The 21,091-nt window shown below is 45.6% G+C and overlaps 1 protein-coding gene across 4 annotated transcripts in view; it reads right to left on the reverse strand.

Annotated features, from left to right (window-relative positions):
* The window catches only part of SLC4A4 (solute carrier family 4 member 4), a 204,226-nt gene that overhangs the window by 157,042 nt on the left and 26,093 nt on the right, over window positions 1–21,091 (reverse strand). For all 4 annotated transcript variants that reach the window (XM_077933740.1, XM_077933741.1, XM_077933742.1 and 1 more), the window contains exon 2: window positions 1,213–1,286. In XM_077933740.1, coding sequence (XP_077789866.1) covers window positions 1,213–1,286 — 74 coding nt within the window. The remainder of the gene's footprint in view (window positions 1–1,212; window positions 1,287–21,091) is intronic.

Genomic DNA, 21,091 nt, shown 5'->3' on the forward strand with positions numbered 1-21,091 from the left:
AATGTTATCATAATACTGTCAAATCTCATATTTCAGCGTGCATGTTTTGCCAGCGCAGGAAAATGTCGCTCGCAGTGTATCCCTCGTTCTGTCAACCCATTTGGCAAAACAAGTCGTTCTAAGCATGAAAGCTTTTTCAAAAAAATAAATAAATAAAATTGCTGAAGTAAAGGCAGTTGGTATGAGTATCCACAACAGAAAAGATAATGAATAAATAAATAAATAAATTTATTTTCTAAATGGTGTTACTAGAGATGTTCCCCAAACTCTGACTGCCCACCAGAGTTAGTTTGGCATTGGCTCTGGGCTTTTAAACCCATGAGAAACAGATAATGAAATCAGTTTTAAGTTTTTTGTTTGTTAAAAAGCAAATGAACTCACAACAGGAATATTCTCAGCAACTGAGCCTTCCCAGAAGTTTTTTTTTTTTGGGGGGGGGGGGTTTACTAATTTTTCCCTGCAGGAACCTCATGTGTCCACAAGCCCTCACTGAACTCAATGGACTGGCTTCCATGCAAATCCAAAGTTAAAAGCTGGCCCATGGAATCTGAAAACACTACCCCTCTCCCCAGGAGCTTTCAAGAGTCATGCGAAAAATCTGCCAAGGCATGGCACTAAAAAACGTTTTGCAAATTGACAGGTATGCTTCATTTCCACCTTTGTGGAAAGGCAAAAGGGAAAACTTCTCTGCCGCTCTGCTCGGTGAAGTTTTAAGTGGGAGGGGACTGGAGAGAAAGCCTTCCGTCATGAAAAGTCATGTCCTGATCTGAAAGAATCCCTCAGGAAAGAAAAGAAGTGATCCTCTTAGAGAGGGCCCCGCCTCTGCCCCTCCAAGGCCTCCCTTTCAGAGCCAGCTCTGCCGGCCTCGTTTAGCATCAGGCTCGCTAAACGCTTTGCCGTCTGCATTATCCTTTACGGAGCAGCGATTCGCTAAGCACCGATAAGTATTCCACACATCAAAAGCCAAAACTGCATGAGAACCAAGTATGCATTAACTCGGAAGCGTGGAAAAACCGTGGCACTTAGAAACACCCCACAGACGTTCTCAAAACAAAACTCTCCATTATTAATGAACACTCCCCATTCATTCCCAAGTGCAGTTCAGCCAGTAAGGAGAGTTCCCCATCCCACAATGCCTCTGGATCATGAAAGGGGCAACCTTTGATCCATTCACGAAACCAAGACACAAAGAAACGAAGGACAGTTCCTTACCTTCCACCTCCTCGTCGTCGCACACATGCTTCAGGAAAGAGGCCCCTCTGTCCAAGACCGCCTCATCCTCCATCCTGTAGTAGTAGAAAAGGAAGAAAGAGTGTTCAGACTTCTCCTGGAGGGAGCCGCTCGAACTGGCCCAGCTCCTGGGCAGATTCACTTGCAGGCTATTGTTCATGTTACAAGAGAGCAGGGTCGCTTTTCACTCTGGGCTCGCCACTCCTTCATGCAGCTCCCCCCCACGGCGCTCGGCTCCTAATCTCGACGGGGCATCGCAAGACGGGGCAGGTGGGAGAGGGGGAAAGGGTGCTTGCAACTAGAAGGCTTTTGTCTTCTCCTTCCTTTTCCTTTTAATTAAAGAGATGCAGCGAAGAGGAAGAGGGGCTAGAGCCGCTGGTGGAAGCATTCACGTTTAAAAGAACCCCCACGCAAGGTAGCTGTCCACAGAGAGGCGCGCATCGTCTAGCAAAAGGCGGCAGCAGGTGCGTGCAAACCCACAGACGGGGCCGATGCTCCCGCCAGCCCCCTTAATACCAGCAAAGCACACTTCTTCACTGCGAGGCAAAGCTGCGTGTCACATGTTAGCCTTACGGAAATCTGACATCTGAGGATTATCCAGAGACCAGCAAGCTCCAGCAAGTCAGAGCGCCAGGCTCATTTGCATATCTCGGACGGTCACCCACCTATCGTTCTTCTCCAGTTCCCTCCCTCTCAAGCACGCGTATCTTGTCGATTCCCTCTGTCCCCTTATCACAAATAAAAATGTTAATGAGGCTGCAACAGTTATTCAGTTCCATTCATTGATTTATTTTCCCCTCCTCCTTTTAAAAACAACAACTGGCTTAAAAGGTTTCCCACAAGAGACACTTCCCGTTCTCCTCCAAGCATGCGTGCATAGAAAGAAAGCATGCTTCATGCGTCGGGCATAGTGATTTTACTAGGAGACCGAGGTCCAGCACCGACGGCCTTTTGGCGGTTCCCACACTGCGAGAAGTGAAGCTACAAGGAACCAGGCAGAGGGCCTTCTCGGTGGTGGCACCCACCCTGTGGAAGGATGTCAAGGAGATGAGCAATTATATATTAGGAGACATCTGAAGGCAGTCCTGTATAGGGAAGCTTTTTAGGGTTCAAGGTTTTACAGTGGTACCTCGGGTTACATACGCTTCAGGTTACATACGCTTCAGGTTACCTACTCCGCTAACCCAGAAATAGTAGCTTGGGTTAAGAACTTTGCTTCAGGATAAGAACCGAAATCGTGCAGCAGCGGCACGGCGGCAGCAGGAGGCCCCATTAGCTAAAGTGGTGCTTCAGGTTAAGAACAGTTTCAGGTTAAGAACGGACCTCCGGAACGAATTAAGTACTTAACCCGAGGTACCACTGTACTTCATAATGCGAAAGGCTGGGCTGGATGAATCCCAAGCCGGAATTAAGATCGCCGGAAAAAATATCAACAACCTCAGATATGCAGATGACACAACCTTGATGGCAGAAAGTGAGGAGGAATTAAAGAACCTTTTAATGAGGGTGAAAGAGGAGAGCGCAAAATATGGTCTGAAGCTCAACATCAAAAAAACGAAGATCATGACCACTGGTCCCATCACCTCCTGGCAAATAGAAGGGGAAGAAATGGAGGCAGTGAGAGATTTTATTTTCTTGGGCTCCATGATCACTGCAGATGGTGACAGCAGTCACGAAATTAAAAGACGCCTGCTCCTTGGGAGAAAGGCGATGGCAAATCTAGACAACATCTTAAAAAGTAGAGACGTCACCTTACCAACAAAGGTCCGTATAGTTAAAGCCATGGTTTTCCCAGTAGTGATGTATGGAAGTGAGAGCTGGACCATAAAGAAGGCTGATCGCCGAAGAATTGATGCTTCTGAATTATGGTGCTGGAGGAGACTCTTGAGAGTCCCATGGACTGCAAGAAGATCAAACGCATCCATTCTGAAGGAAATCAGCCCTGAGTGCTCACTGGAAGGACAGATCGTGAAGTTGAGGCTCCAATACTTTGGCCACCTCATGAGAAGAGAAGACTCCCTGGAAAAGACCCTGATGTTGGGAAAGATGGAGGGCACAAGGAGAAGGGGACGACAGAGGACGAGATGGTTGGATAGTGTTCTCGAAACTACAAACATGAGCCTGACCAAACTGCAGGAGGCGGTGGAAGACAGGAGTGCCTGGCGTGCTCTGGTCCTTGGGTCACGAAGAGTCGGACACGACTAAACGACTAAACAACAACAACAACAACCACTGTACTATGTTTGGAAGCTGCCCAGAGTGGCTGGGGCAACTCATTCAGATGTGCGGGATACAAATAAATAAATTGTTGTTGTTGTTGTTGTTGGCGAATTTAATTGATGTTAGGCTAGCAGATGGGCAGAGCAACCCAGAGATGGCCAGTGTGGGGTGATGGCTAAAGTGCCGGGCTAGGACTTGGGTTCAACTCGGCCACCAGGTGACCTTTAGGCAGGTCATTGCCTCTCAGCCCAACCTACCTCACAGGGTTGTTGTGGGATTACATGGGAGGGGGACGCCACCTGCTGAGCTCCCTAGCTGGGGAAAGGGTAGGATACAATACAATAAATAATAATAATAAATGAACCATCATTGCGCTGGGTGGGAGTTGTTGATCGACTGGATGGGAGTGTCTCCCTCCACACACTGAATCTGTGGGCAAGTGGAAGTGCCACTAGTGAGGACCAACCCCACCCCACCCCCCCAAAAAAAAGTATGGCGCTTCCCCAGAGCAGGGATGAAGCAGCCCAGAATCCATTGGATTGAAAGCTGGCCCCACTGCCATGATGTGACGGGATCAGACCCAATCTGGGCCTGATTACAGTGGCAGCTACAGGATGATGCAGAGATCTGCCTGCCCCCCATCCCTGGTCATTTTCTGTCCCACCTACTGTATGTGGCAGGGCAGACCGCCACAAAGCGCTACCAGGTTTGTGGGGAACATGGTTAAAATTGCTCCCTAATACAATACCATACCAGTATATTGGTGTTTATTTTAGCCCTAATAAACATTCTCTAGATTTTGCACCAAGGCAGGGAGGGGGGAGATTTCGGTGTATTGCTTTAAAAAAGTTATTGAAAGTTGCGCAGAATAAAGCAAAAATGAAAAGTGCACGAAAAGGAAATGAAACGGAAAGTTATAATATATCACTATACAGTGGACGCTCGGGTTGCAAGCGTGATCCATGTGGGAGGCATGTTCGCAACCTGCAGTGTTCACAACCTGCAGTGCCACGTCTGCGCATGCACGGGTTGCAATTCGGCGCTTCTGCACATAGGTGACTGCCAAAACCCGGAAGTAACCTGTTCCGGTACATACGGGTTTCGGCGGGTCCATAACCCGAAAAAACGCAATCTGAAGCGCCTGTAACCCGAGGTATGACTGTATAGGCAAACAACCCCAATTTAATATATGCTTATCTAGTGCATAGGTATATAAAAGTGTTACTAACAATATGTGGTTATTTACAACCTACTAAGTTTTGTATAGGGACGCGGGTGGCACTGTGAAATAAACCACAGAGCCTAGGACTTGCAGATCAGAAGGTCGGCAGTTCGAATCCCCGCGACGGGGTGAGCTCCCTTTGTTCGGTCCCTGCTCCTGCCAACCTAGCAGTTTGAAAGCACATCAAAGTGCAAGTAGATAAATAGGTACCGCTCCAGCGGGAAGGTAAACGGCGTTTCTGTATGCTGCTCTGGTTTGCCAGAAGTGGCTTAGTCATGCTGGCCACATGACCTGGAAGCTGTATGCCGGCTCCCTTGGCCAATAAAGCGAGATGAGCGCCGCAAAGCCAGAGTCGGCCACGACTGGACCTAATGGTCATGGGTCCCTTTACCTTTACTAAGTTTTGTATAAACACATTTCAAATATCATTGTAACTGCCATACAAAGCCCACATCTGTAAGCAATCCATTCATAAATTGCAAACGCTATCATATCTTCAATCTACTGACTAAAGGGGACCATAAACTCATCTTTCTTGTGCATCGATATCAGTCTTTGGGCTGTAGTAAGTGGGGCTTGGCTAAAACACCAAGAGAGGAATTCAACGTTGCTCTATTATGCTTGTTCCGTCGGCACAAGCCCAAACAATCTCCCCTCGCCTCCCACTGCATACTGTTCTGGGGGTTCTCCCACCCACCCGCAAGACAGTTTGCAGAGGTGCAAGGAGAAGTGGAGAAAGTCCAACTGCAGTAGTGGGACGCGTGCCAGATTCCGCTATCGCATCTGTCCAGCTGAATCCAGGCCAGCTTTATTCCCACTTAATGGGATTTACTTCCGAGTAGATGCGAGTAGGATTGTGCTGCATACTTCTCAAACCCACGGACAGCAGGACTGCTTTGCATACAGTGGTACCTCAGGTTACAGACGCTTCAGGTTACAGACTCCGCTAACCCAGAAATAGTACCTCGGGTTAAGAACTTTGCTTCAGTATGAGAACAGAAATTGTGCTCCAGTGGCGCGGTGGCAGCGGGAGGCCCCATTAGCTAAAGTGGTGCTTCAGGTTAAGAACAGTTTCAGGTTCAGAACGGACCTCTGGAACGAATTAAGTACTTAACCCAAGGTACCACTGTATTGCGGTACACTAGGGATCAGAATCTTGAACTCAAGAGGCCAAATCTGGTCCCACACTGCACCCCACAATGGCTAAATGAATGGCAAAAAAAGGAGCAATGGAGGACAATGGTATTTGCCAGCTGCCATTTCAATTTTGCAGGTAATTTAGGCCCCATCTCCTCGGGGTCTTCTCAAAGCTGTGCTCTGGGAAAAGGGACAAGATGCTGAAGACAGTGGTGGCAGGACATCTCCAGGCATGTCTGGAGAAAGTAGTATATCTAATCTTGTTTCGGGCATCAGCGCTCAAACAGCCTTGGTCGCTCTGATGGGTGACCTCAGTCAGGAGAGGGGAAGGGTAGCATGTCCCTGTTTATTCTCCTTGTTCTTGATAGAGATACTATCAGCCTTGGTTTATTATAAAAGTTCTTGCTGTTTGATAGATCTTTTCGTACATCATTTCCACTGTTTTGGGAGGTTCCTCCGATTGTGTTTGCTGTGTTCCCGCTCCATACCTACAGGGCCAATTCCAGAAGGCAGCATTCTGACTTCTCCTCAGCCCCATGGCATTTGTGCTGTGGGATCCCACGAGCGCACGCATCACGGCATTAACATCTTCGTGAAGCCACTGGACGAGCTCATCAGGAGATTTTGCGGGGCTGTGTGCTTATGACACCCAGCTGTATTTCAGCGGGTCAATGGGTTATTTGAGTCTGGAGGCTGTCATGGTCTGGGGCTAGTTAACTGAGACTGAATCCCAACAAGACAGAGGTTCTGTAGGCAGGTGGGTTCACCTGTCCGATAAAAACCAAACTTTGGAGAAATTAAACCATGATTTGTTTCACCTGTTTGTGGGACAACTCTAACAAACCACAGCTTAGTATTACCGTATTTTTTGCTCCATAAGACACACCTGACCATAAGACGCACCTAGTTTTTAGAGAAGGAAAACAAGAAAAAAAATGTTCTGAACGAAACAGTGGGTGTATGATTTTTGTGGTTCGTGCTGTGGCCACAGGCAAGTGATTTGACGGTGAGTTTGGGGTGACCCAATGCAAAAATCCTGAGGATCCATGTGGATCTGTGCTTTGCAACCATGTTTTTGTGCCATTGCGGCCCCACGAAACAGTAGATGGGTGATTTTTTTGGTGCAGGCTATAGCCATGGACATGCTATGTGATCTGATGCATCTGAATACACATGCAATTCTTTTGAAGCAGCAAAGTAGTCGCTTGCTATAAATTCGGCTGAACAACAGCTGGAACAGATGGTGAGGAATTTCTGGTCTGTACAGAAATCTTCTGCACATGTATTGCTCCCTTGATTACTGCACAAAATCTATTTATATTGTCTGGATAGCAAAAGGTTGTCTGCTTAAAAACCATGAAGGATTTTGAGGCCAAACATTCTGGGGAAGGAGGGAGAGAGCAGTTGCCAGGAGCCCACTATTTCGATCCATGTTCTACTAGTTGTTATGTCTTATTATTATTTCAATCCGCTTTTTATTCATTGTTGTGCTCGTTTTCAGGGCTGCAGTGTGGATTGATGGGACCTTAATATTGTCCACAATCGCTTATCGTGAAATTTATTCGTATGCCACCTCGTGAGGGCAACTGCCCTAAAAGCCACTTTAATGCACTCTTTTAATAACAGTAGCTTTGGAGGTCCTAAAAATACGTGTTTGAAACTTGTGGGTTGACAACCACGCAAACAGGCAGTCATGAATTTCACCCTCATAGTGTGAAGGATTTGAATTGTTAATCAGTGTGTCCAAGCCAGATGCGAGCAGAAATTAAGCTGCTTCTCTCCAAAGGAGTAAAAGGAGCTAAACAGATGGGGTACTGCCACCTTTCGGCTACAGAGTCTCATCACAGCCAACAGGTTTATATATTTTTAAATGCTTTTTAATGCAAATCAACTGTGCAACAGAGGAAAGGCCTTCTTGTGCTAGGTTTAAATGGACCATGATTTGCTGACAGCCATTGAGAAACACTTTTCTTTTTTCTGCTTCAAGAAGGAACAGGTTCAAAATAATCATAATCATAATCATAATAATGATAATAATGCTGCATCCAGTGAAGCTATACTGGCAGAACTCTTCATATAAGTCTAGAAAGTGATCTGTTGTTTTTTTTATCTCCCCATATCCTGCCAGTGGGTCTTCCATAAGTATCTGGTTGTCCAGGTTGGGAGGTCTTTTGTGTGAAGCAGAGCTCTACATAATCTTTTTAAGTCCACATTGAAAATACACATTTCTTACAGCGGGGCCCTTTAACTCCCCAACGGTTTGACTTCACCCCGAAGGCACAACCCTTCCATTGTCTCCTGAGACAGATGCCAGCCAGGTAAAAAATTACAGCTCTAGTTCAGTCTTGAAGATGTCAAGATGTCAAAGGCTTTCAGAAAAATTTATTTCATACTTAGTGAGAAATGCACTGCTATTAATTTTAAATACAGAAAGCGAGTAGTCTGAAAATTTGCTTGCTGGGAATACTTTATATATTTTTATTTATAACATTCATAACAACTAAAAAAAGTGAACATTTAATCTGTTAGATCAACCTGTTCTTGTAACAGTTGATTTAAAAAAAAAACACAACCCAAGTGCAATCATATGTATGTCTACTCAGAAGTAAGTCCAGCTGAGGTCAATGGGACTTACTCCCAGGTAAGCACACTTAGTGTTGTACCTTGAATTGCAGATATTGGCATAACATTGGAGCTATCACAAATCTCAATATATGGCAAATGTATTTCCAATAACAAGGAAATCTAATTCTACTTATGGGCTTTCCTAGGGTCTAAAATTAAGATTTCCTAAAATGACATACAAATTAAAGTGAGGGTTATGGATAATTCAAAATGTTGCTGCTATTTTTTTATTTTAAAAAATCCTCTTGGATATCCTCATTTAGTGTCCTTTTTTATTACGGTTCCACACTCTCAAGCGTGTTCATTTACGCTTCTCTTAAAGCTACCTAATTCCGTCAGAAGCTCTTCCAGCTGTTCTTGGTATCTCTCTCTTTAAAATAGGAAGAAAGAAACTGCACAAGCCCTCAGTATATACACCCTTGCAAATGCTTCGTACGCAAGATATTTACAGTTGTTTTTGTGTCAGAACCAAAGTTCAGACCTCTGCCAGTCCTAGGAATCTCTGCACAGAAATTCCAATTTGCTGGGAGAGGGAAATTTTGACTGCTGTCATTTCAAGGTTGCTTTCGAAACCTGCAGGGAAAATGTAGCAAAAGTTTATGCCAAACACACTGAAGGAACGTCAGTCAGCTGAGGAACCTATATGGGTAGCGTTCAGTACGTCCAATAAAAGAGCCCAGTTGAAATACCACTCCCTTTGCAGTCGGTGAAGTCAGAACAGGCTACCAGAGCATGCAGGGGAGGGGAGAGGGGCAGGCAGGCAGCAGTGGGGCGGGAGAGAGAGAACAGCGACTCCATTAATAGCTTGAGCCTGTTGGTCAACACAGGAGCATAACGTTAGAATTACACAGAATGAAATCGGCCTTGGCCCCTCCCAGTTGTGAAATTAGATCTTCCAGCTACACAAATAAGTACCACCAGGACAGTTAAGCATGATCCAGCTGGAAAAAGCACACACACACACACACACACACAAATATTTCTGCACACAAAATTCAAAATATGTTTCGCCTACCTAGTACCTGAACTTCCACGGCAGCAGTCTGCTATTGAAACGTAGGTAGAGGTCTGGGTCTACTAACTATACGATGTAGTTTAACTTACTTCCATTCGGGAAAATATTGGCTCACACATGCTGTGCTTGAACATATGATCTTGACTGGCACGATCAATGATCTTCAAACACCCTCTGCTCTGGGAACATTTTCCTCATATATACGTTTAGCTAGGAGTCCCTGCACACACTTTGTACAAAATTTCATCTAGCTAGGTGACATTTTCCCATCCTTGGCGTACTTTTCCTCCAAGTCGCCGAAAGGAAATGTAGACTTCGTATGGGGCTCTGAAAGAGACTTCTGAATAGATTTCAGCATGTCTTGCAGTTCAATTCAGTTCACGGAGTGACAAAATTAGAGCTCTTCGCCAAACCTTAGCAGGAATAGCAAAGTATTTACTACAACTGAAAGCTTCGCTCCAGTGCTGCACTCAACTAAATTTTTACATATCAGGATGGCAAAGGGCAAAATTTAATTGGTTTGCTTGCCACCTCATGGACACACTTGTGTGGGATGCTCTTCCTGTGTCTTTTAACAGAATATATATACAGTGGTACCTCGGGTTAAGAACTAAATTCATTCTGGAGGTCCGTTCTTAACCTGAAACTGTTCTTAACCTGAAGCACCAGTTTAGCTAATGGGGCCTCCCACTGCCGCCGCACGTTTTCTGTTCTCACCCTGAAGCAAAGTTCTTAACCCAAGGTACTATTTCTGGGTTAGCGGAGTCTGTAACCTGAAGCGTCTGTAACCTGAGGTACCACTGTACCTCACACACACACAGACACACATTAAAGGACATGCTCTACAGAGAGCTGGCTATTGGCAGACCAATTCTGCGTTACAAAGATGTCTGCAAGTGTCATGGCATGAAGGCTGTCAACATCAACCCCGCCATGTGGGAATCCCTTGTAGACAGTGCGCAGAGACAGGCAGTCAGGTCCTGTATCCATAGCAGTGACCAGAGTAGGGATGACCGCAGGTAAGAGCCCAGAGACAAGAAACGCCATGGTGCATCTGCAGCAGCACAACCGGACGCCTTCATCTGCCCCAGCTGCAACAAAACGTTGCGAATATCCCTTACATACAGTGGCCCATCTAGTCCCGCATCCTGTTCCCACAGTGGCCAACCAGATGCCTGCGAGAAGCCTGCACGAGCGCAGCAGCACTCTGCCCACCTGAGATTCCCGGCAACTTGAATAGCAAGGGTTTGGCATTGTGCAACCTACATGTACCAAGTTCCTTTTGACCGATAAGTCACCTAGAAATTCTTTAAATCAGTTGATGGCCCCAAGTCAGTCAATGACTCATGTAACTTCCCCGTCGAAAGGAGTTTCTCAATACAAGCAGGAAGTTTGAATTAATCATTGAGAAAGTTTGAATAAATCATTCAAAAAAAAAACAAAACCTGCAAACCAGGATGTGTCACAAAATACTTCATCAGGCCCTATGTACATATTCAAATATCTGAAAATGATTGCACACAAACACACACACACTTCAAAACCAGTCAGGCACCCCTTTTCACCTTTCAAGGAGAAAGCAAGGTGGTATCTTAAAATCCAAGGAGGTTCCATGCACATCACACTTCTTCATAAGGTGCAGAGAAACATAGCAGAAATTATCTGAGCAAAACAAGGGCAACCTCATTCATTCAAAGGGACTGGGGGAAGCATCCCAGAGTATGGCACCCCAAACCAGGAAGGGTGCTTAGCACAAAGTAGTAGACACCAGCATACAATTTCCTTGCTAAACTGGAGGCCATTATTAAGCTCTTCCTCGGCTCCAGTTCATTTTAAATGAGGCTGTGTTCCCATTATCCTTTGCTCCAGCTCCAGTGTCCTCCCACTGCTGGTGTCTGAAGCAAAGTACACATGACATAATCCATGTGTAGAGTTGGGAGGGTCCCCAGGGGGTCATCTAGTCCAACCCTGTGCAAGGCAGGGATCTCCTTGCCCAATGTGGGGCTCCAACCCACGACCCTGAGGTTAAAAGCCTCATGATCTACCTGAGCTGGGACGCGGGTGGCTCTGTGGGTTAAACCACAGAGCCTAGGATTTGCCAATCAGAAGGTTGGCGGTTCGAATCCGAGCAACGGGGTGAGTTCCCGTTGTTTGGTCCTAGCTCCTGCCAACCTAGCAGTTCGAAAGCACATCAAAGTGCAAGTAGATAAATAGGTACCGCTCCAGCGGGAAGGTTCACCAGAAGTGCCTTAGTCATGCTGGCCACATGACCCGGAAGCTGTACGCCGGCTCCCTTGGCCAATAAAGCGAGATGAGCGTCACAACCCCAGAGTCGGCCACGACTGAACCTAATGGTCAGGGGTCCCTTTCCCTTTCCCTTTACCTACCTGAGCTACCCCATACCTATCATGTAGTTTCTTGAGAAATGCTGTCGTTTGGTGCGTTCTCCCCTCAAACCAGCTTCCATCCAATTTGAAAACATAAGCCACTGTTAAGCTGAGGTATGTACAGCACAGATAGCCATTGACTGTGCTCCACCAACAGTGTGGGGAGTTGCAGGCATTCAGAAACAAATCAGGCAATGTGCCTCGGGTGAAAACATCCCCACTTGCTCCCTGGTGTGTACAGCAATCTAAAAATGTGACAGAGGGGAAGGAACTACCTCACCGCATTCGAAGCCTCTCTGTGTACGTAGCCTGAGTTTCTGCAAGGAACATGTTGATGGATTGGCGTCCTTGGAAAATCTGCTGGACTGTAATCTCCCTTTCTCCCAATAAAGGCAAAATATTCACAGTTCTGACATCTCTTTCTCTCTTAGAACTAGCCTTCCGGAGTTTATCATTCTAGAAGGACTCCCTTGCAAGGCATCATCCTTGAAACATGAACAAGTCAGCTGCTGGGAAAGATGTTCGGTGCTTTGGCCATGAGATCAGCTGAGCTATGAAATGGAAATTCTGCTTACAGTAGCCTTCTTTGAAGTTACGCTGGGTGGGGCCTCAAACCACACTGCCATAGTCACGCTATGAATTAGAATCATATTACTAGAATAACCCAACCAGAAAAGGCGCAGCAAAGCAAAGCGGATTTTTCAAAAGCCAGAGTGTGTTAAGGCCCAAATCATTATACATGGGGCAAGCTATACCAACAGCCAATCTTTGTGAACAGGCAAGGAAGGCATCAAAAGTGATGAAGAGACTTCATGAGCTAGGAAGTCCATGCTCCAAGTCTCATGTTCACCTTGAACGTGCTCAGTTCAGGGAATACCCTCCCACTCTGCCCCCAAGCACTTTCCCACTAGAAATCCACGCTAGTAACTTGGGATATCATTGTAAGAATTGCTGAGATAATGTGCTGAAGTGCTTTGAGCACCCAGGAAAAACACTACAGAAACACCAAATAATCATATCCCTTGCAACCTTATATCCAGATTGGTTTTTCAGTTTCCTTTGTCTTCCATTAGGTAACTTTATTTTAATATATTTTCCCCAATTAAAAAACACAGCAGCCGCCAGCTGGGCTGCCCCTCTCCAAATCAATTTCTATCCATTCATTAGATAACACTTCCTTGTCCCAGGCCAGTATGCAAGTTGGTGCCTGGACATTCGAGTCCAAACGTTTTCCTTATCGCTGCCACTCAGTTTGCTTGGGTTCCTATGAAAATGTGGGCTCAAGATTATTATTGGCAAAAAAATGGAAGCAAGAAGAATTACCGAAGAAAGAAGAATGGAGGACGAAGTTGATGGACTATGCAGAATTAGGTAGATTAACAGGAAGGATTCGAAACCTGCAGGATCAGGACTGGAGTAAATATATGAACTATTTGAAAAGTAATTGTGATGAACAGATCACGCTAGTAGGACTGCAATAAGTTTTGTAAGGTGGATTATCTGAAATATTACAAGAAAGACTATGAAAAGAATTATTAGTTAAGGATAATTAAATGCAAGATAGAAATTAAGAAATGCAGAATAAGTGTTAAAGAACGGAAAATCATCAGAGGTGTTGACGGAAGTCTAAAATATTGTATAATATGAGAAGCTATGTTGTATGACTGTTGGAACTGATATGTTAAAAAATCAATAAAAATTATAAAAAAGAAAAGAAAATACGGGCTCAAAATATAATTCATAGGGCACAGGGAAATCTAGCAAACCGTGTTAAAACCGCAGGGAGTGCTAGGAAAGGGGAGGGGGGAACTGGTGCAAGAAAGATAACAATGAACAAGAAAGAGATCAACAATGAACAGAGGAAAGCTGACTGTTTGCAAGCGAACCATTTCCCTTACACATCACAGTCACAAAGCAGCTCCTTTATGCCCGATCATATGCCCAGTATCCTCCCGCTGTGATGACATTATATATCCGTAGAGAGAAGCAAGGGTAGAAATCTAGACATGAAATCACATGTTTCTACACCACTATGGTAGGATAGTGACCACAAAAAACAAACAAGGCTACAGTGGTGATAAATACACTTTTAACAAGGTCTGTGGTTAAGAAAACTCCAAAATTATGCCAAGAAGCAGGTGTAGTTCATAATAACCACATTCGGTCGTCATCTAGGTCTTGTTTTCTCCGCTAGTAAAACAAAACTTCCACACATTAGGACCCAACAGTAAAAGCAACAAGGCCAGCAACAACTGCTTCTGATTCCTGAAACATTTGCTGTCTTAATATCCAGCTTGTGACTCAGAAACTCATGTTTTCAGTGCAGGTTGATCCAGAGAGGTATTGACTGTGCTTGCATGCAACAATAAACTAGACCTTCTGGCTTTTCATAAATTTATTTAGGAATGATTGCTGCTTCATCTCTCCCACATTAATCCTCTCCTGCCACAAACAAGATAAGCAAACCAGGAAGCCATTAGCTGCAAGCCAAGGAGCATGGTTTCTTGCTCCCTAACAAACCATGGCTTCAGGCTGACTAGTGTTTGTGGCTTGTTAGGGAGCAACAAACCATGATCCCAGGTTTGTTAATGGGAAGCCAAGGTTTCTTAGGCCGTGTTTACACCCACACTCCTATTTACTGGGTGTTTATTTAGTGTTCACGCAATGCTATCCGAAATACGTATGTATCCTATACACCTTCTTGTAAGATACTACTGTTTGACGGCTTGTTTCTCAAACCAGCTTCATGCCAATTAAGTTGTTCCTATTTCATCCCCGGCCAATGTGGGAACATCTTTGCGTAGGGTGAAGACATCCCTGCCCTGTCAGTGCCCCCTGGTTTGTTACCAAACAGCAACGAATCTGACACTGATGAAGCTGTGCTGACGTGAAGATCTATGAAATGCACCACACACACAAAAAACCCCAGCAAATTAACTGTGCTCTAATGCAGTAATGTGAACTCACCCAGTGCTCGGAGGAAGAGTAATGTGGGCACCATTAGGCAGTGAGCACCAGCATGCTGCTTGTTCCTAATAAGCCAGAACGTCTGGGCTTAACATTGCATGCAAACACAGACGATTACCGTATTTTTCGCTCTATAACACGCACCTGACCATAACACGCACATCGTTTTTAGAGGAGGAAAACAAGGGAAAAAATATTCTGAATGAAACAGTGGACGTATCATTTTTGTGCTTCATGCTGTGGCCACAGACATGTGATCTGATGGTGAATTTGGGGTGACCCAATGCAAAAATCCTGAGAATCCCTGTGGATCCATGCTTTGTAACCACGTTTTTGCACCATTGCAGCCCCAGGCAACAGTGGGTGCGTGATTTTTTTGGGGGGGCAGGCTGTAGCCATGGACATGCTATGTGCTCTGATGGTGAATTTTGGCTGACCCAATGCAAAGATCCTGAGGATCCATGTGGACCCATACTTTTTAACCACGTTTTTGCACCATTGCAGCCCCAGGCAACAGTGGGTGCATGATTTTTTTTGGGGGGGACAGGCTGTAGCCATGGACATGCTATGTGCTCTGATGGTGAATTTTGGCTGACCCAATGCAAAGATCCTGAGGATCCATGTGGATCCATGCTTTGTAACCACGTTTTTGCACCATTGCAGCCCCAGGCAACAGTGGGTGCATGATTTTTTTTGGGGGGGGGGGACAGGCTGTAGCCATGGACATGCTATGTGCTCTGATGGTGAATTTTGGCTGACCCAATGCAAAGATCCTGAGGATCCATGTGGATCCATGCTTTGTAACCACGTTTTTGCACCATTGCAGCCCCAGGCAACAGTGGGTGCATGATTTTTTTTTGGGGGGGGGGACAGGCTGTAGCCATGGACATGCTATGTGCTCTGATGGTGAATTTTGGCTGACCCAATGCAAAGATCCTGAGGATCCATGTGGATCCATGCTTTGTAACCACGTTTTTGCACCATTGCAGCCCCAGGCAACAATGGGTGTGTGATTTTGGGGGGGCAGGCTGTAGCCATGGACATGCTGTGTGCTCTGATGGTGAATTTGGGGTGACCCAATGCAAAGATCCTGAGGATCCATGTGGATCCATGCTTTGTAACCACATTTTAAGTGGGGAGGGAAGGAAAAACACAGAAGGCTAAGAATGCAGGAGAGGGCTATAACGTGAGGAAAGGAAGGCAAAAGTTTTCCCCCACCCACCCACACAAGCCAGCCAGCCTGCGCTCTCTCTCTCTCCCTCTCCCTCCCACCAGCATGACAGAAGAAAGCATTTTAACTGCATTAAGAACTATTTAGCAGCGAAACCTAAGCTTTGCCATCCCTTAAGAGGTACAGACACTGTAATCTTCCAGATCGCATGAATTTACAGGCAAAACACTGTTTAAGGATTTCATCCTTTTAAATGGAAGAAAGCATATTTGAATGCTGTGTGTCTTTAAAAACAAAAAGCAGGAAGTCAAATCAGAATTTTAAGCCGAACCTGTAATCTCTCTTCCCTTCACAAACATTGTTCCCTCCGGAGCAGGGAGAGGATAGAACGAGGGACGCTCTGCTCTCCCCTCTACTTGCCTGGAGGGGAGGGGCTTTCCCTGCTCTTTGTTCCGTTTGAGCAAACACAGTAACGAAACAGAGCAGGGTGGGCAGTAAGACCCTGAGGCAGAATGCAGGAAAGCCACCACTTCCTCTCTCACGGAGCTCCCTTCTCCCTGAAGCGCGGTTTGATTTTTGCCTCATTTTTCGGCTCCAGGGACCACACATTCGCTGCATAACACGCACAGACATTTCCCCTTCCTTTTTAGGAGAAAAAATCTGCGTGTTATAGAGCGAAAAATACGGTATATCTGAGACCACTTCATGTATTACAGTTCTTTGTGTGGATATAAGCTTAATGTAGAAAATGGACAAAGCTGCACCTAGCGCCATATTGTCTACACTAAGGTGTGAATCATCTCAGGTTTGCAGGCCAAATGCAGCCAATCAAGACGGCTCTTCTCTCTTTCTCGCGACTCTCCCTAGTCCTTGGGGGAAGTCACACAACCCAGTAAACCTACAGCTGCTGAGACTGGTAGTTCCATTTGTGGAACACAGGGGATCAAGAGCAAAAAAAACCCCAACCAATTATGTGCCTTCAATGGAAGACTTAAGATTGCCATCTCTCTTCCTTGCACCACCATTCTGGGTCTCCACAGAGCTGTCAGGCCCAGATTAACCTTTTTTATAATTAAAAAAACCACATTTCTGATACGGGGCCCACTCAGCCTTCCTGAAGCTGAGGCTCCAATACTTTGGCCACCTCATGAGAAGAGAAGACTCCCTGGAAAAGACCCTGATGTTGGGAAAGACTGAGGGCACAAGGAGAAGGGGACGACAGAGGATGAGATGGTTGGAGAGTGTTCTCGAAGCTACCAGCATGAGTTTGACCAAACTGCGGGAGGCAATGGAAGACAGGAGTGCCTGGTGTGCTCTGGTCCATGGGGTCACGAAGAGTCGGACACGACTAAATGACTAAACAACAACAACAACAGCCTTCTTTTGCCCTTGATTTTAAGTCAACGTGGGCTCCGAGATTCAGGTTTTACCCCAAAATTTTGCCTAGAAACCAAAAGGCTATTTGGCTCTTTTAACCTTCCAGGGCTGGTGGAAGGTCCTCACACACCTCAAGACAAATGCAGGGCCTCCCTGGTTTATTTTTAAGTTTTCTCCCCAAGTTAAGGGAAACAGGGGACAAGAATGACAGACAAGGCCCACATTCTGCACTCTCTCTCTCTCCCCACATGGAAATCAAGGTGTAAAGCAGGAATGTGGAAATATGCCTCACACAGACTCAGATCATTGGTCTGGTTGATTCACTATTGCCTATACCACTGTTTCCCAAATTGGGTCTCCAGCTGGTTTTGGACTACAACTCCCATCATCAACTCTAGCTAGAAGGACCGGTGGGCAGGGATAATGAGAATTGTAGTCGAAAAAGAAGCTGAAGATAGTAATGATATCTCCAGCACATACTCCCCAGATCTTGTTTGACTCCAGATCCCATCAGTGCATGGCCAATGGGACAGGGATGATGGGAGTTGTAGTCATCTGGAGGTCGTCATGTTGGTTACCTCTGGTGTACACTGGCAGTGGCTCCCCAGGATGTCAGACGTGATTCTCTCCCAGCCCTACCTAGAGATTTTGGGGACTGAACCTGGAGCATGTGAGACAAATGCTTCTGCCATTAAGCTGTAGTCCTTCCCAAGTTAAAGGCAAGTATCCCTTGGCAACAAAACTCTATAAAGTTTTTAAAGATGCTTTGGCAGAGTTGCTGTAAAGAAACCACAGCTGTAGAGATCCTGAGCAATGCTTCTCTAACTCTCATCGCCCTCAAAAGCTTGCCCTGATGACAGAATTCACATTTATGCTTGTAAGTGAAAAGAGAGGCCCACTTTCTCAGCGGCAAACCCAGTCCTCTCTTCCTCCCAAGAGTTTTAAAAGGCTTTTAAGACTACAGAATGTTAATGTTGGCAAAGGTCTATTTTAAGCCCTTGTTGATGTGTTTATATGGGTTCTTCCACAGCAGGACTCATATTTTCGGTTTAAGATCGGAAAAGGACTAACGTTTAAGAGCAGTAACACAGCAGGTGCAATGTGCAGTGATTTAAGACATGCAATGATGTTTATGGGATGCGGGTGGCACTGTGGGTTAAACCACAGAGCCTAGGACTTGCCGATCTGAAGGTCGGCGGTTTGAATCCCCGCGACGGGGTGAGCTCCCGTTGCGCAGTCCCTGCTCCTGCCAACCTAGCAGTTTGAAAGTACGTCAAAGTGCAAGTAGATAAATAGGTACCGCTCCGGTGGGAAGGTAAATGGCATTTCCATGCACTGCTCTGGTTTGCCAGAAGTGGCTTAGTCATGCTGGCCACATGACCCGGAAGCTGTACGCCGGCTCCCTCGGCCAATAAAGTGCGATGAGCGCCGCAACCCCAGAGTCAGCCACAACTGGACCTAATGGTCAGGGGTCCCTTTACCTTTACCTTTAATGACGCTTATACCATGGCAGTAACTCTTATTTACAGCAAATTTGGACAACTGTCAAGTCAGAGCCGAGGAGACAAAGGCAGATTCGCACACTCAGAAGTTAACTGCTCACCAGGCAAGCGATCTACTGTCATAATCAATGTAATGTGGGAACAAGCAAGCTCATGCAATATGACCCAGTTCCTGCCTATAAGCTAGAGAACTGCAAGGCCATTTTTCAGTCCACGGAAGGAGAGCCACAATCTTATGTGAGTTCAAAAACCCCACATTACATTGCTCATGCATGTAGACAGGCTTGCTAGAGTTGGGTTTTCTGTTTGCTTGCTTGCTTTTGCAAACTCTGTCCTCAACATATTTCCATAGCCATCTCAGAGAGCCATGCAGTAGGCTCTCTCAAAATGTGTCGGACATGGAGATGTAGTAATATAATTAACCCTGGTTTTTATGTCCTTCTGCTTTGGTGAACTTCTGAGTGGCAGTAATGCTAGTTTCGAAAGCTTGGTCAGAGTGTCCCCCTCTTCCTCAAATTCAGTTCTATATTACACAATATTCTTTTAAGCAGTTAACAGCATAGAAGGCAAACAGGAAAAACAGAACTAACCTGTAACAAAACAAAACAAATCAGCACTGTATTTACTGATCTGAGAATGCAAACATTTTGCAAACTAATTCATTTCACCCCAGTGTTAAATGCAACATAAGTAAAAACTACTGTAACAATGTTTCCCAAACAAGTTGTTGCAAGTGATTGTAACTGCCAGCCAGACCAAGTCTTCACTTTCAGACCACAGATATATTCTACACAAAAACAGCCAGATCACACAAATGGAATTGCCCATATGATATTATTATTATGATATTAGCAGTAACTAAGAGATGTTAACAACAGCCAAGATATGGACTAATCTCTCCACAGGAAAAAAAATAAAAACCTGAGCAGTATTATTTGGTGCAAAAGTAAGTGTTGCCTCACATATTCTGTATTTCTTGTCAATGTTATGAGAGGTAATCCTGAATGCTGACTGCAAACTAGGAATGCAGCAAACATCTAGATCAAGGGAAGTAATAGTGCCACTGTATTCTGCTCTGGTCAGACCTCACCTGGAGTACTGTGTCCAGTTCTGGGCACCACAGTTCAAGAAGGACACTGACAAACTGGAACGTGTCCAGAGGAGCGCAACCAAAGGTCTGGAAACGATGCCTTATGAGGAACGGCTAAGGGAGCTGGGCATGTTTAGCCTGGAGAAGAGGAGGTTAAGGGGTGATATGATAGCCATGTTCAAATATATAAAAGGATGTCATATAGAGGAGGGAGAAAGGTTGTGTTCTGCTGCTCCAGAGAAGCGGACACAGAGCAATGGATCCAAACTACAAGAAAGAAGATTCCACCTAAACATTAGGAAGAACTTCCTGACAGTAAGAGCTGTTCGACAGTGGAATTTGCTGCCAAGGAGTGTGGTGGAGTCTCCTTCTTTGGAGGTCTTTAAGCAGAGGCTTGACAACCATATGTCAGGAGTGCTCTGATGGTGTTTCCTGCTTGGCAGGGGGTTGGACTCGATGGCCCTTGTGGTCTCTTCCAACTCTATGATTCTATGATTCTATGATCTGTGAATTAAAACAGGAATACTAAAAAATAAATAACAACAACAACAACCCAGATTCTAGCAAGGACTTTTCTAAGCAAAGTCTGCTGCCATTTTACATAGCCTTGAGTACATTCTCTGACACTCCATACTAAACCACATACTGTTCTTACGAAGTTGTTGTCTATTCAGCCCAGTGTCAGCATGCAGCATCCTGGAGTAGCTGCCAGGTGTGCTGAGCCCCTGAAGGACCTACTGCTACACAGGTGCCTGCCGTGGAACTTCAATGCACCTGCCCACTTGGTTTTCAAACCAAGGTACTAAGTATCCTGGAATCACCATTTTAATTTTGCACAATGCTGCATTAGGGACAGGAAGCAGAGGGGAAGCTAGCTCAGTACTGCTTGCACTGACCGGCAGAGACTCTCCACACTTACAGGGAGCCCGAACTGGAGACGCTGGGACTTGAACCTAGGAACTTCTGCTTGCAGGGCAGAAGCAATACCACTGAGCCACGGTCCACCTCTAAATGGTGGCTCTAAGTCGCGTCTTGCCCACCAAAGGAACCTTAACCCATGGAGAAGCAGGCCCACATAAGGACATCTCCTCCTCACACCTGGAGCCAGACCTGGGACAACTGAATGGGGTGTTCAAGGACGGACCCAC

Source organism: Podarcis muralis, chromosome 9 (genome assembly GCF_964188315.1).
Source record: "Podarcis muralis chromosome 9, rPodMur119.hap1.1, whole genome shotgun sequence".
Taxonomy (NCBI): domain Eukaryota; kingdom Metazoa; phylum Chordata; class Lepidosauria; order Squamata; family Lacertidae; genus Podarcis; species Podarcis muralis.